Source organism: Eumetopias jubatus, unplaced genomic scaffold, assembly GCF_037043125.1.
Source record: "Eumetopias jubatus isolate StellerSeaLion01/CBP00866 unplaced genomic scaffold, mEumJub1_p1.0 scaffold_1, whole genome shotgun sequence".
Classification (NCBI taxonomy): domain Eukaryota; kingdom Metazoa; phylum Chordata; class Mammalia; order Carnivora; family Otariidae; genus Eumetopias; species Eumetopias jubatus.
The window spans coordinates 78860894-78873050 of NW_028274807.1; the positions used below are offsets into that span (position 1 = coordinate 78860894).

Genomic DNA, 12157 nt, shown 5'->3' on the forward strand with positions numbered 1-12157 from the left:
AACAGTCCATTATCTCTGATGCCTACAGCTGGAAATAAATTGTAGTTTTCTGATCCTTTTATAAGAATACTTACCAAGAGGGGGAAAAAACTTGTTTTGCTTATTCTTTCTTAATTCAAAACTTTGCATACCTTGACTGATTTTGTTAAATCTGTTTAAGGTAATGCAAGATCCCATCATTGAGTATAAGTCTCATCCCAGTATTACCATGCCACTATTACTTACTATTTACAAAACTGAACCAAGAGTTTGATTCTTAAATGAAGCCAAGTTGAATAAAGGACATCAACTTTTTTTTAAGATTTTATTTATTTATTTGAGAGAGACGGTACAGGCAGGGGGAGCAGCAGGAAGAGAGAGAAGCAGGCTCCCGCTGAGCAGAGAGCCTGACGCGGGGCTCGATCCCAGGACCCTGAGATCATGACCCGAGCTGAAAACAGACGCTTAACTGACTGAGCCACCCAGGTGTCCTTGAAAGGACATCAACTTTTACCTAATTATGAAATTTACATTCTCAACAGTAAAATAATAAGTATCAGAGTCCCAAATAGGGGACTGTCTAGGAGACTTGAATATTTATTAAATCTTGAGAAGAGCACAGTTCGAAGAAACCATAGAAATCATGGAGTCACCATCTCCCTGTAGAATAGACTGGATAAGCAAGGCCACAGGTGGGGAAGAGTAAGCACAGCAGATCAATGGCAGAGATATGTCAAGAGCTTGGTCTCCCAGCTGCTTAGTTAAGGGGTGAGGACCTGTGTCCATGAATGTAAGTAGGTCCATTCATGTCTTTCAGGTGGCTCCTTCTCTGTCATGCTCTGTGCCTCTCCTTGTTGAAAGCTTCGGCCCATACCGTGGAGCTTAACAATATGTTTGGCCAGATTCAGTCACCTGGCTATCCAGACTCCTATCCGAGTGATTCAGAGGTGACTTGGAATATCACTGTCCCAGAGGGATTTCGGATCAAGCTTTACTTCATGCACTTCAACTTGGAATCCTCCTACCTTTGTGAATATGACTATGTGAAGGTGAGACCCTTGGTTTTTCCTAACTGAGCCAGGTTCTCTAGTGGAGAATCTGCTAGGAGTTAGAGAAGGCTAGATGAATTAGATACTGTGCTTACCCTCCCAAGGTAGCAGTCCAGTGAGGAAGACACACAAATTTACAACATGATGAATGAAGGTTGGGGGTGGTATGCTAGGTGCAGGCTGAGTGATAAACCTAGAAAGGACCACAAGAGAAACTGAGGCTGGCAATGTATAACTCAGCCAAACATAACCTCCCTTTTTTCTTTCTGTTCTCAAAGTCCTTAAAGTTTCCACTAACATCTGCTCCAAGGTCACTTTTACAAGCAGAAAGAAAAGGGCAGAGACCCCAGAGTAAGCATAACTGGACTGAAGCACAGCCATAATCATGTGCAAAGCTGAGGCATTAGAAAGCATTGCCCACTTCCCTAAGTAATGATCAAGCACTGGGGAAGGGTTGGGTATGTAGTAGTAGACAGTAGCAGGTGAAATCAGAAGGTTGGATTAGGGTGAGATTCTGAAGGGTCTTGAATGTGATGCTAAGGGGTTTGGATTTTCTCTGCAAAGGGTGTGGACAAGGTTGGGGGGGTCACCATCAGACGTGGATGTAAAAATCATGTAGAAGAGGAGCAGGAAATGATTACAACATCGAAGCAATGTTCCCTGGACTTTAGAGAGAACCCACAAACAGTGCCATGGATGGGAAGCTGTTCTTTGAAAGTGGGACTGAGGAAGTTTGGAGTACTTCTGAGAGATCAAGTGACTAAGGCTGTATCTGGCTCAAAAAGATGTGGAGGCCTAAGAACCTACTTTCTAAGCTTTCTCTGGCTTTCTGGAAAAGTTCTCATCAAACCACTCTAGAGTAGACTTTGTATATTTTTAGTGTTATTGTGGTCTCTGTTCTCCGCAGTCAGTAATTCAGTAAGAGTTAACCTTGTATTAACCAGAATGTTTGATCAACAGCAAAGTAGTGAGTTTACAATGTGGTTTTATACCTGTAATCTCATTCCATCTTTAAAACAATCCTATAAGACAGGTACTACTACTGTCCTGCTTCACAGGCAAAGGAACACACCCAAGAAGGTGAAGCCACAGCTAGTAAGCAGTGGGTCAATTTCCAAACCCATGTCTTCTGACTTTCAATCCCATGCTCTTTTGGCTACACCAAACCGCTCTCAAGTTGCTCTCCACTGAGCCCCAGGATACCGCAGGATACTGCTGGGGGGAGAAAGGGGGCCGATAAGTGGGACTATGAACCCCCACCCTGCTTAAACTCATTTTAAATGTTGGGTATTGCTTATTTTATATGTTGGGTCTGCATCAAATATCTCATTTACAACAAGGTTCCTGTGACTAAAAACTTTCCCAAATTGATGCTCTTTGACAGAGTTTCTTAGCTTCAGCACTATTGATATTCTGAGCCAGATAATTCTTTGCTGAGGAAAGCTGTTTTGAGAATTATAGGATTTTTAGCAGCATCCCTGGCTTCTACTCACTAGATACCAATATCACTCTCCCACCAGTTGTGACAACCAAAAATGTCTCTAGAAGTTGCCCATATCCCCAGAGGGACAAAATCTAATCTGAGAGCCACCGTTCAGTGGGATGCTGCCCTTCTGTGAATGTGCTGGGCTGAGGACTGCGAGAATTTAAAGATACAAAAGACCTGGTCCCTTACAAAGAGAGATGAGCCTAGCAAAGTAGCCATTGCATAAAGATGGAAAAGAGTAAGGACACAAAAAGACTGACGGATACAGAATGAGGAAGGGGGGGTGGGCTGGTTGCTCTGGGAGATGATGTGGGCTGGCCATCTAGACTGACATATAGTGTCCATGAATTCATTAAAAATGGAGCCAATTTTTCAGAGTCACAAGGATCCAGCAAGGAGACTTGTGTTCAAGACTACATGTTCATCATCATAAAGTGAAATTTCTGACAAACATGTTAGTTATGTCTTCCAGGATACAATCTAGCTTCTGCCAGAGCCAGACTCCAGGAGAAGATGCATTATGGGTAGGAACCATTAGGTTAGCTGACTCCTCCAGCCCATCCCCCCAACTAATGCTGGTCATAAAACTGTGGCATTCTCAAATATTTGGATTAGAAAGTGGACTTAACCAGAAGGGAAATGACCAAACATTGGCTTAATACGACAGTAAGTTCCAAGATTTAAACAAGGCTAGATGTGAACTTCCTAACTGCTTTCTTCTCTATTTTCAAACATGTCACCCATCTAGAATTTTTTTTTTCAGTGAAAATACTTGCTTTTACTAGTAGCTGAGGTTTTAAGACTATGGACATTACAGAATTTTTTTTTCTTGAATTGTAATAATAACTTACTTTCATTATCCACCCCCTTCCTCCACCTGAGGAATTGACTCTCAATTCATATACACTAAGCAGTCATTTCTCACAAGTTTTCCTCTTCTTCAGACAGCTGCCAAGCTTGACCTTGTTAGGATTCCCTTCTAGAGATAATAAACACACAACAGAGGATTTAACTCATTCCTTTGTCCCTAATAAACTGAACCTCCTGGCAAGGCAGATTAAGGAGCTGACATCAGCTGCATTTTGTAATGGAAAAAAAAAAAAAGGTACTTTTCAAGGGCAATGATGATAGCATATGAAGACCTCTTCTGACACTGAATTAAGGACCCTGGTGAACATTCTATCCAAATTTGGCTTTTCTGGCTAGAGAATATTTTGGAAACTGATTGATGGTTTCTATCAGGAGCAGTGAGACACCTTCATGAAAGCCCAGGCAGATGGAGGTAGGTCCCCTGGAAGGATAGCATGGTTCTGGATTCTTGCCTGGGATTCAGGAAATGCCTGGGCTAGTCCCTGATCTTCCACTAACACCTGAATAAAGAAAATCTTAGAGCACTCTCTCACTCCAAATAAGATTATGACCCCTGGGCACAGCAAAGAAGCAGTCTGCTACCTGAAGGGCCCTACAGTCCTTGCATCTCTGCTTCAGACACCTTCACCCAATTCCTTTGGGAAAAGGGATTCACATATTAGGCAAGAAGGGCAAGATGTATCTCTCCGCTTGTGCTGACTCCCTTCCAGAATGCCATCCCAGCATCGTCATCAGCCTCCCTGCAGAGGTTCCAGTGGCCATGGGGCCTGAGCAGGCCTCCCTACTCAGGACGCTGCCCCTTGGTTGGCTGACCACGGGTGCTCATGTAGAGACAGACCCTGTGCTCCTGTCCGCAAGCACCTGGCCGAGTTCCTCTCCCGCAGTCATGGACTCACAGAATGTCAAGTTGTAGCGACCCTCCGGAGACTCATCTAATCCCACATAGCTGTGGTTAGTATTGCTTTTCAAACATTTCCTCCCAGTTTTCTTCAAACAATCTTCTGGTAGGCTCGATGTAGAAAACAGAAGAGTGGCTAGCAGGTCAAAGGTGGCTCTGAAGCTCATTCAGCAGACTCATCCTCCTCGGTCACCATGAAGGTCCTACCTTAGAGGATTTACAGCTTGAGTATTGCTTTAGTGCCCACCGGACAGAAGAGGACCCGGGAGCTCAGAATTCAGGCACAGGACGAGTACTCTGGCCTCTGAACTCCTGAACCCAGAAGCCTTCCACATATAGTTGAAACCCATTCACTTTTTCTAAGTGCCCCCCGCCCTCCTCTGCCCCCAGAATGTGTGCCTTTCCTGGCTGTGATTGAGAGTAGGAATAAAGCAGGCGCATGCCATGTCATCCCCGGATAAGTCATCATCCCTCTCCAGAATCCCGTTTTCTCATCTGTTCCATGAGGGGGTGACATGAGATGATCCCTTAAGTCCCTTAAATTCCTGGACTCTAATCCTACTCCTTCTGCCAGAACTGTCCAGATGACCCCACCAAACCCTCATTGTCCTAGTTAGGATAATGCCAGAAACTGGTAATAATATGTTACAACATCCACTTTTCCAAGTTCCGTGGCCCATAAGCGATCCAGTAAGAGCCTACCATCTGCTGGGGTTGCCTTAGTGACATATCATTCAAAGGAAACCTGTAAACACACCACGCCACCACTGTCCTTTCCCAAGCAACTTCAAATATCACTGATTTCCATTTGATGCGATAGTAGCCTCTATTTGGAGGCTTTTTCACTCTGTGACTGAGTTCCCCTGGCAGGCCAAGGAGTAGATTTAAAGCACCCTCGAGTTCACGGGGACCCTTTCTGGCCCTTCCCAGCCCGGACCATCACGTTGACAATAACGGAACAGCCGACTCTGTATTTCAGTAGCTTGAAGAAGAGCAGGACCCCAAGGCTGCGGTCCGGATGCTCTCGTTTTATGAAAATTCCTCTCCAGCCTGATTTCCCACAGTTCTCGGTCTTCAAGGCGAGTGCACATCTGCAGGACAGCATCTGCTTCCTTGGAACGTGGCTGCAGTGTGTGGGTCCCTGCAGTGCACAGATGAGGCATACTGGTCACAGGGGGTTAACACTGCAGGCGAGGGGCAGAACACGGACGCTGGCTGGGGAGTCAGGAGGGCTGGTTTCTTGGGGTCATTCTCCACTAATGAACCTTGGGCAAGTGAATATTTCTGGAGGGGACTCCACTTCCTCTTCCCTCAAATACAGGAAGTTGAAGCCAACGGTCTCCGAAGACACCCTAGCCTGATATTCTGTGCATCCAAGACCTCAGAAATCACAGTTCAACTCTATGACCATCATGACCGAAGCCTAGGGAAGGACAATTCAGTGGTCAGGGCCACACTGGGACCAGAATTTATATCTTAAGACTCTCAGTCTTTTCTTCTTTAAAAAAAAATAAATTAATTCAATGACAGTGAAGTCCCATCTTGTGGGTGCTTAGGTTTTTAACGTAACGTGAATGTAAGTAAGTGTGATATAAGGCAAACATTGCCTATAGTCAAACTTAGCCAATCTCTTCAGTATAATAGAGCACTGTCTTTGAGTATGTCCAGAAGGGCCTTTTTCCCTGGGAATATAACAAGTTAGTTCCTTTGGTTGGGCATCAGAGGAAGTGATGATTCGTGCCTAGAAATGGGCCCCGGAGCCATAGTCACGGAAAGACGTACTGAGAAAACAGAACCACAGAGGGAATCCCATAGTCACACACACCCTATCTTCAAGCTCACTTCACAACGTCTGTTCACTGGAAAAAGAGATAATAAGAACCTGCCTTTGGCTTTTATTCTCTCTTGGTCTCGCTGAGTACACACAACTCCACTGGCTTCTGTTAGCTGCTCACACAAAGTCACCCACTTCTCCTGTCAAGTGTCTAACCTTGACCTACTCAACATTTCCTCCATGCTTCCCACCGTTTGCGCCTTCGTTCCAATCTAATCCCTCTCACCTAGTCCATTGCAACCGTCTCCTAAATGTCTACCGGCTGTCAGTCCGTCTCCATCCAGTCCACCCTCTAGAGGCACGTGTCCAGAGAGATCTTTCTTTCTTTAAATTTTTTATTGTTATGTCAATCACCATACATTACATCATTAGTTTTTGATGTAGTGTTGCATGATTCATTGTCTGTGCATAACACCCAGTGCTCCATGCAGAACGTAATACCCATCACCAGGCTGGGTAATGGGTAATACCCATAATGGGTAATACCCATCACCAGGCTAACCCATCCCCCCACCCCCTCCCCTCTAGAACCCTCAGTTTGTTTCTCAGAGTCCATCGTCTCTCATGGTTCGCAGAGAGATCTTCTTAAAACATTTCTTTGCGACACTCTCAAATCCTTCAATGGCTCCCTGCTATCTATGGAACGAAGCCTAAGAATCTCAGTAAGAACCTACTGGAAGCTGGACACTGCACCAAAGACAGGGCCCACGAACGTGAGTGAGACAGTACCTGCCCTCAAGGAATTCGCGATTTCACGGTGTGTCATGAGACAAATATCTAATTAATAAATTAAAGCTGTGCAAAGTAACACAAAGGATGTGAGGCAGTATATAAGATGGGGAGTAGTCATTCCTGGGTGTTCAGGAAGGGCTTTGGATGTTTGAGATAAGTCTTGAAGGGTAAATAGGAGTTCACAGTACAATTCCCTAAGCTTCTCGATCTCCCTAAGCATCGGTTTTATCATCAGTTACAAAAAAGAAAAAGAAGTTCATAATGACATAGTACGTTCCTCACAGGTTGTGGGAGGACTTTTTTTTTTAAGATTTTATTTATTTTTTTGACACAGAGAGAGAAAGCACAAGCAGGGGGAGCAGGAGAGGGTGAAGCAGGCTCCCCACTGAGCGAGGAGCCCGACGCAGGGCTCCATCCCAGGATCCTGGGATCATGGGATCATGACCTGAGCTGAAGGCAGACGCTTAACTGACTGAGCCACCCAGGCACCCCTGTGGGAGGATTTAAATGAAATGCTGGCTGTAAGTGAAATTCCTACTGCAAGAGGCAAGCATGCCCAACGGTTTCCAGATCAGGCTTTAGAGCCAGTCGGACCTGGGGTAGGTCCTGCCTCCACCTCTTACTGTAAAATGGGGATAATAATAATAATGCCTATCTTGTGGGCTTATTGCCAAATGAGGCAAATGTTTTCATGACATATGTCCAGCACATGTGTAATTCACCTCAGCAATACTGTTCGAGCAGTAGTGATGGCGGCGGTGTGAGTAATAAAGTGCATGCTCTTGTCACCAGGTGCTCAATGAACATCATTTTTCTCATCTGCTCTGACTGTACCACTAACTGGCTCTCTATGACCTTGCTCATGTCGCTCAGTATTTTCAGGCAATTTATGGAAAAGTACTTTGAAAGGACCAATCGGATGCAAGAGGTTATTTCCCCTGTGTGTTTACCTTGTAGTAACACACATTAATGCAGTTTCTAATTTATTGCCACCCTTGATTCTCGTGGAATAGGAAGAGCCGGGATGATTACATCTCATTTATAGCAAAAGAAATGGCACAGGGGTGCCCGGGTGGCTCAGTCGGTTAAGCATGTGACTCTCGATCCCAGCTCAAGTCTTGATCTCAGGGTTGTGAGTTCAAGTTCCGCAGGGGGCATGGAGCCTATTTTAAAAAAAGAAAAGAAAAAAAAAGAAACAGCACAAAGAACCTGAGTGGATTTGTCTAGTCTCTATAGTTCTCAGCCCCTGGTCTGCTTACCCCCAAGTCATAATTTTATCTCTCCATGTAGTCCTTCTCTGTTAGAACATGTTTGTCCTGGAAGAGACCTTGGTGTGCTTCCTGGCTATGTATTATTCCTAAGGCAACACTGCCTGTCAGGGTAATTTAGTAAAAGTTATAAAACAGAAGGTCCTTGAGGGTCCTTGTGTTGTCTAGATTTTGTTAAAGAACTTTCTCTTTTATTCTAACTTCGAGAGGAAATATATTTTACAGAAATAGCAAGAAATGGAGAGTGACCTGTGAGGGATGAGACTACTTGATTTATCCATTGGTGGCACACAAGCCCTAACGGTGAGCTCCAGCTCGTTCTCGTAGACCGTCAGCCCCGGGAGCTCCGGGCAGTCAGCACAGTCTCGAGCAGAGCAGGAGAAGGCCTATGGCTCCCAGCATGGAGCACAAGGAAGGGGCTCTGGTCCAGAAGTCAGCCGCTGACTCCTGCTGAGATGCTGGATAAGTGAGCTCCCTGCTCTGGGCCTCGGTTTCCCCATCTGCCCAGGGAGGAAAGTGGACTCGCTGGCCTCTCCGAGCCCTTCCAGTTCTGATGGCCTACCACTCCCAGTCCAGGGCTCCCTTCCCCAGGCCTCGCTGGGTCAGTCTGCATCCTGCTGTGTTATTGAGAGATAAGTCCCTCTCAGGGCCCTGCTCCAGGACTGACTTCCCTGACCCCCAGGCTCCTAACTTCTGTGCAGTGCTCTGTGTTTACTCAGAACAAGCCCTCGACCTTTAGGCTGGGGCTGGCCCCAGCGACAGCAGCAGCTCTGCTAATTCTCTGGGATTAGACAGGCGGCCTTGGCCCCTGAAGGGAACGAGGAAAGGAGAGATGTTTCTCATGAATTTCAGTTGCAGTCCCTAGGGGGATTCTTCCACTCCTGAGATAGCAGTTTCCAATTCTGGGCACACGGTAGTCAGAAAGTGGAAATGAGCTTCAGAAAAGTGTGACCAGAGCTCATTTTAGGCAGGAAGTGCCAACAGCACAGGCTCTGGGTGGTGGAAAACAGAAGGGAGGACCCAGTGCTGGGAACAGAGCACATGGGTGAGCTCAGATGAGTGTGAAGTGGGAGTGCTCTGGGGTGCCCATGCACCTGGTGTGCAAATCTGCATGCTCGTGTGGACAAAGGCTGCTCTCTGATAGACCTCGGTAAGAAGCAGAGCTTGAATTTCCTCTGGTGTGCTCGTAAAGGGAAAAGGTAGGGAATGGGAGGTATTCGTTTATTCATCTATTCAGCAAATATTTACTGAATGCCTACTATTTGCTAGAGCTTAAGGTATAGCAGTAATTAAAACACACAGAAATCCCTGCCAGCAGGATGCTTATATTGCACTGGGGGAAACATAATGAACACTAAACACAAACCACAGATAACGTCTACAGTGAGTAGTAAGGTGATAGGCAAAGAAATGCAATAGAGCAGGATAGAGAGGGACTGTGTGAGGAGGGGCTAAGGCCTGTGATCTAAATATGTTGGTCAGGGTAGTCCTCAATGACAGGGTGACCGTTGAGAAAAGACTTGAAAAAGCTGAGGAAGTTCGCTGCGTGGCTTTCTGGCAAAAACCCTTCCAACCAGAGGGAACAGCCAGTGCAAAGACCCTGAGGTGGGCAAGTGGCTGGAGCGTCTGAAGAGCAGCAAGGAGGCAGTGTGACTGGAGCAGGAGGCACAGGGACGAGAAGTGAAGACAGAGAGGTGTAGGTCAGGAGCAGGGAAGGAGGGCCAGATCACCAGGGGGCTGGGAGGTAAGGCCCCTGCTCAGTGCTGACAGGCAATGAATGACAGACTTTACAAGCTCTTTCCATGCCCTGTTTCATGACCTCTCGACTCTTCAGAGGACAGCATTATATACTGTCCCCACCTTAGCTGTTTGTGAACACGAGGGCCCAAAGACGGTGTGCTTCTAAATGATTAACAAGTGGCTCTGGGACCGGGGAGGAGACGAAATGCTCAGTAGCGCACCCCGCACCACCCACCACGCACCATTCAGATATGCTAGAAGGTAATCACCTCGAGTGCAGAGGCAACAGTGAAATGCTAAAAATAGGAGAGGGTGAGTTTTTGTATAATTTGTCTTTAATACCATGTAATTAATTGCAACTTTATGAAACCCAGTTTCGAATGATGGCTGTGTTCAACAACAGGGTCCCCAAATCTCTGAGAAGTTGACAGTTTGTGCTTAGAAACGGGTACGAGCCAGCTCCGGCATACTTCTTACTGCCTGGGGAGTTTCAAGTGACAAGTGACCCCTGACCTATGAGGGGCAGAGGGGAAACCAGAACCCAGGTCATCTGGTCCTTGTTCCAGCGCTCTGGGAGGGTTTCCACGTGAAGATCTGAGGCTGTTCCTATAGGCTGGGGCCGGACAGGGTCCTTGGTGGTGGCAGGGGAACACGCCAGCTCACACATTCCCGGGAACTCAGCCTGGCAACACTGGCCTGTGGAAGGTCCTCTCACTGCCCTCAGCTCTTACTCAGTCACTGCTTTCACCCCCGTCCCGACTGTGACATACCTTGAGCCAGGCGGCCTCTGCTGCAGAAGAACACAACCCTGCTGTGTTTTCTTGTCCTTGGACTGTTTTCCAGCTCTGAGCAGTTTGAGGCCCAGCTTCCCAGTCCCTGAGGGGATTTGCATGTGAATGAGCTTGGCTCTGAAGTCCCAGAAGGCACGGGGTGGGGAGTCTTTCACAAGCCAGGGAGAGTGAATCTTTCCTGGCCCTCCTGCCCAGCTCCTGTTCCCAGACTCTCCCGCCTACGCCCTCCCAGACCCGCTCCCACTGGGACGGTGGGCACTGCCAGTTTCCCACCTGCGGGACGCCCGCTTCCCAGGCTCCAGGAGACCCCTCCCTGTCAGCCCTCTTTTTCTCCCCTGGCTCCTGCTGCCTGGAGACCATCCCCTCTTCTGTCCAGAACCCTCCTTGCAAAAGGGCAGTCATTCCGGGAGCGGTGGGAGTTTTGGACTCCAAGGACCTGCCCGCCATGGCTCAGGCCCCACCCACACTGTTAATGGTGTCTAGCATTTGCATGGACCCGATACCTTCTGAGGGGTTCACCCCAGCTCCGTTAGGAGCTCTTTACTCTGATCAACACGTAAGAACACAGTACTGGGACTATGGTACACCTGGTCCCTGAGCCTGGTTCTGCCACTGGCTGTGTCATGTGACTTTGAGCCAATTACTCCATTTCTCTGAGTCTCACTTTGCCCATCTAAGACAGAAAAGAGATGAACTTGATAGCCTTTCATATCCTTTCTATCTCTGCCCTTCTGTGGTTCTCTGATTCCAGTTACTGGACCAGGGCTGGAAGTCAGGCCATCAGGATTTTGTCTCAGGTCTGCCACTCCTAGGCTGTGTTCCCTCGGGGGCTTATGTCACCTCTCTGGGCCCAGAATCACAATGTCTACCTCAAGGGCGTTCACTGCAAGACTGCCAGCAGAAGCAAATATAATAAAGAAGGTGAACATACCTGTCTGTGGGAAAGCCCCACACAGAGGAGGGAGATGATGACTACTAGTATTACTGTTATTATTGTTAACCTTACGGCCAAAATCGAAGCATCAACCTCCAGCCCCTCTCAGATGAGGTCATCTTGAGTCTTAGACCCACCAGCTGTGCTATTTTTACTTCCATGGCTTTCAAGAGCTTCTGGAATGCAATACACAACATGCATAGGCGCACACACACATCTCCTTTTTCCCCTAGTCCCAGGCTCTTGTCTGGAATCCATAACTTGAATTTGCTTCTTCTGAAATCTGGGCAAGTGGGTGAAGTAGCAATATTGGGCTGTGGAGCCCTGGCCCCGTCCCTGGAGGTGATGGATTCAGTGAGAGGGTGAGCCCGGGAGCACAGAGCACTCCCTTGTGAGTCAGAAGTCCTGGGCGCAGGACTGTGAGTGAATCATGGGCCTAAATTCACACATCTAGAGCAATCCTTTGAAACACAGGGAAGTGGGGAAGATTCCCGGACTTATATTCTCTTGTGGGATAGAAGCTTTTAGAGATCCCTCCCATTCCTCTGTGAAATCAATATAATACCCTCTACTGGT

General features: G+C 47.2%; 1 protein-coding gene across 1 annotated transcript in view; it reads left to right on the forward strand.

Moving 5' to 3' along the window:
- Window positions 1-785: 785 nt before the first annotated feature.
- The window catches only part of MASP1 (MBL associated serine protease 1), a 53623-nt gene continuing 42251 nt past the window's right edge, over window positions 786-12157 (forward strand). Inside the window, exon 1 of the mRNA XM_028101050.2 lies at window positions 786-1028. Within this exon, the coding sequence (XP_027956851.2) occupies window positions 786-1028 (243 nt within the window). The remainder of the gene's footprint in view (window positions 1029-12157) is intronic.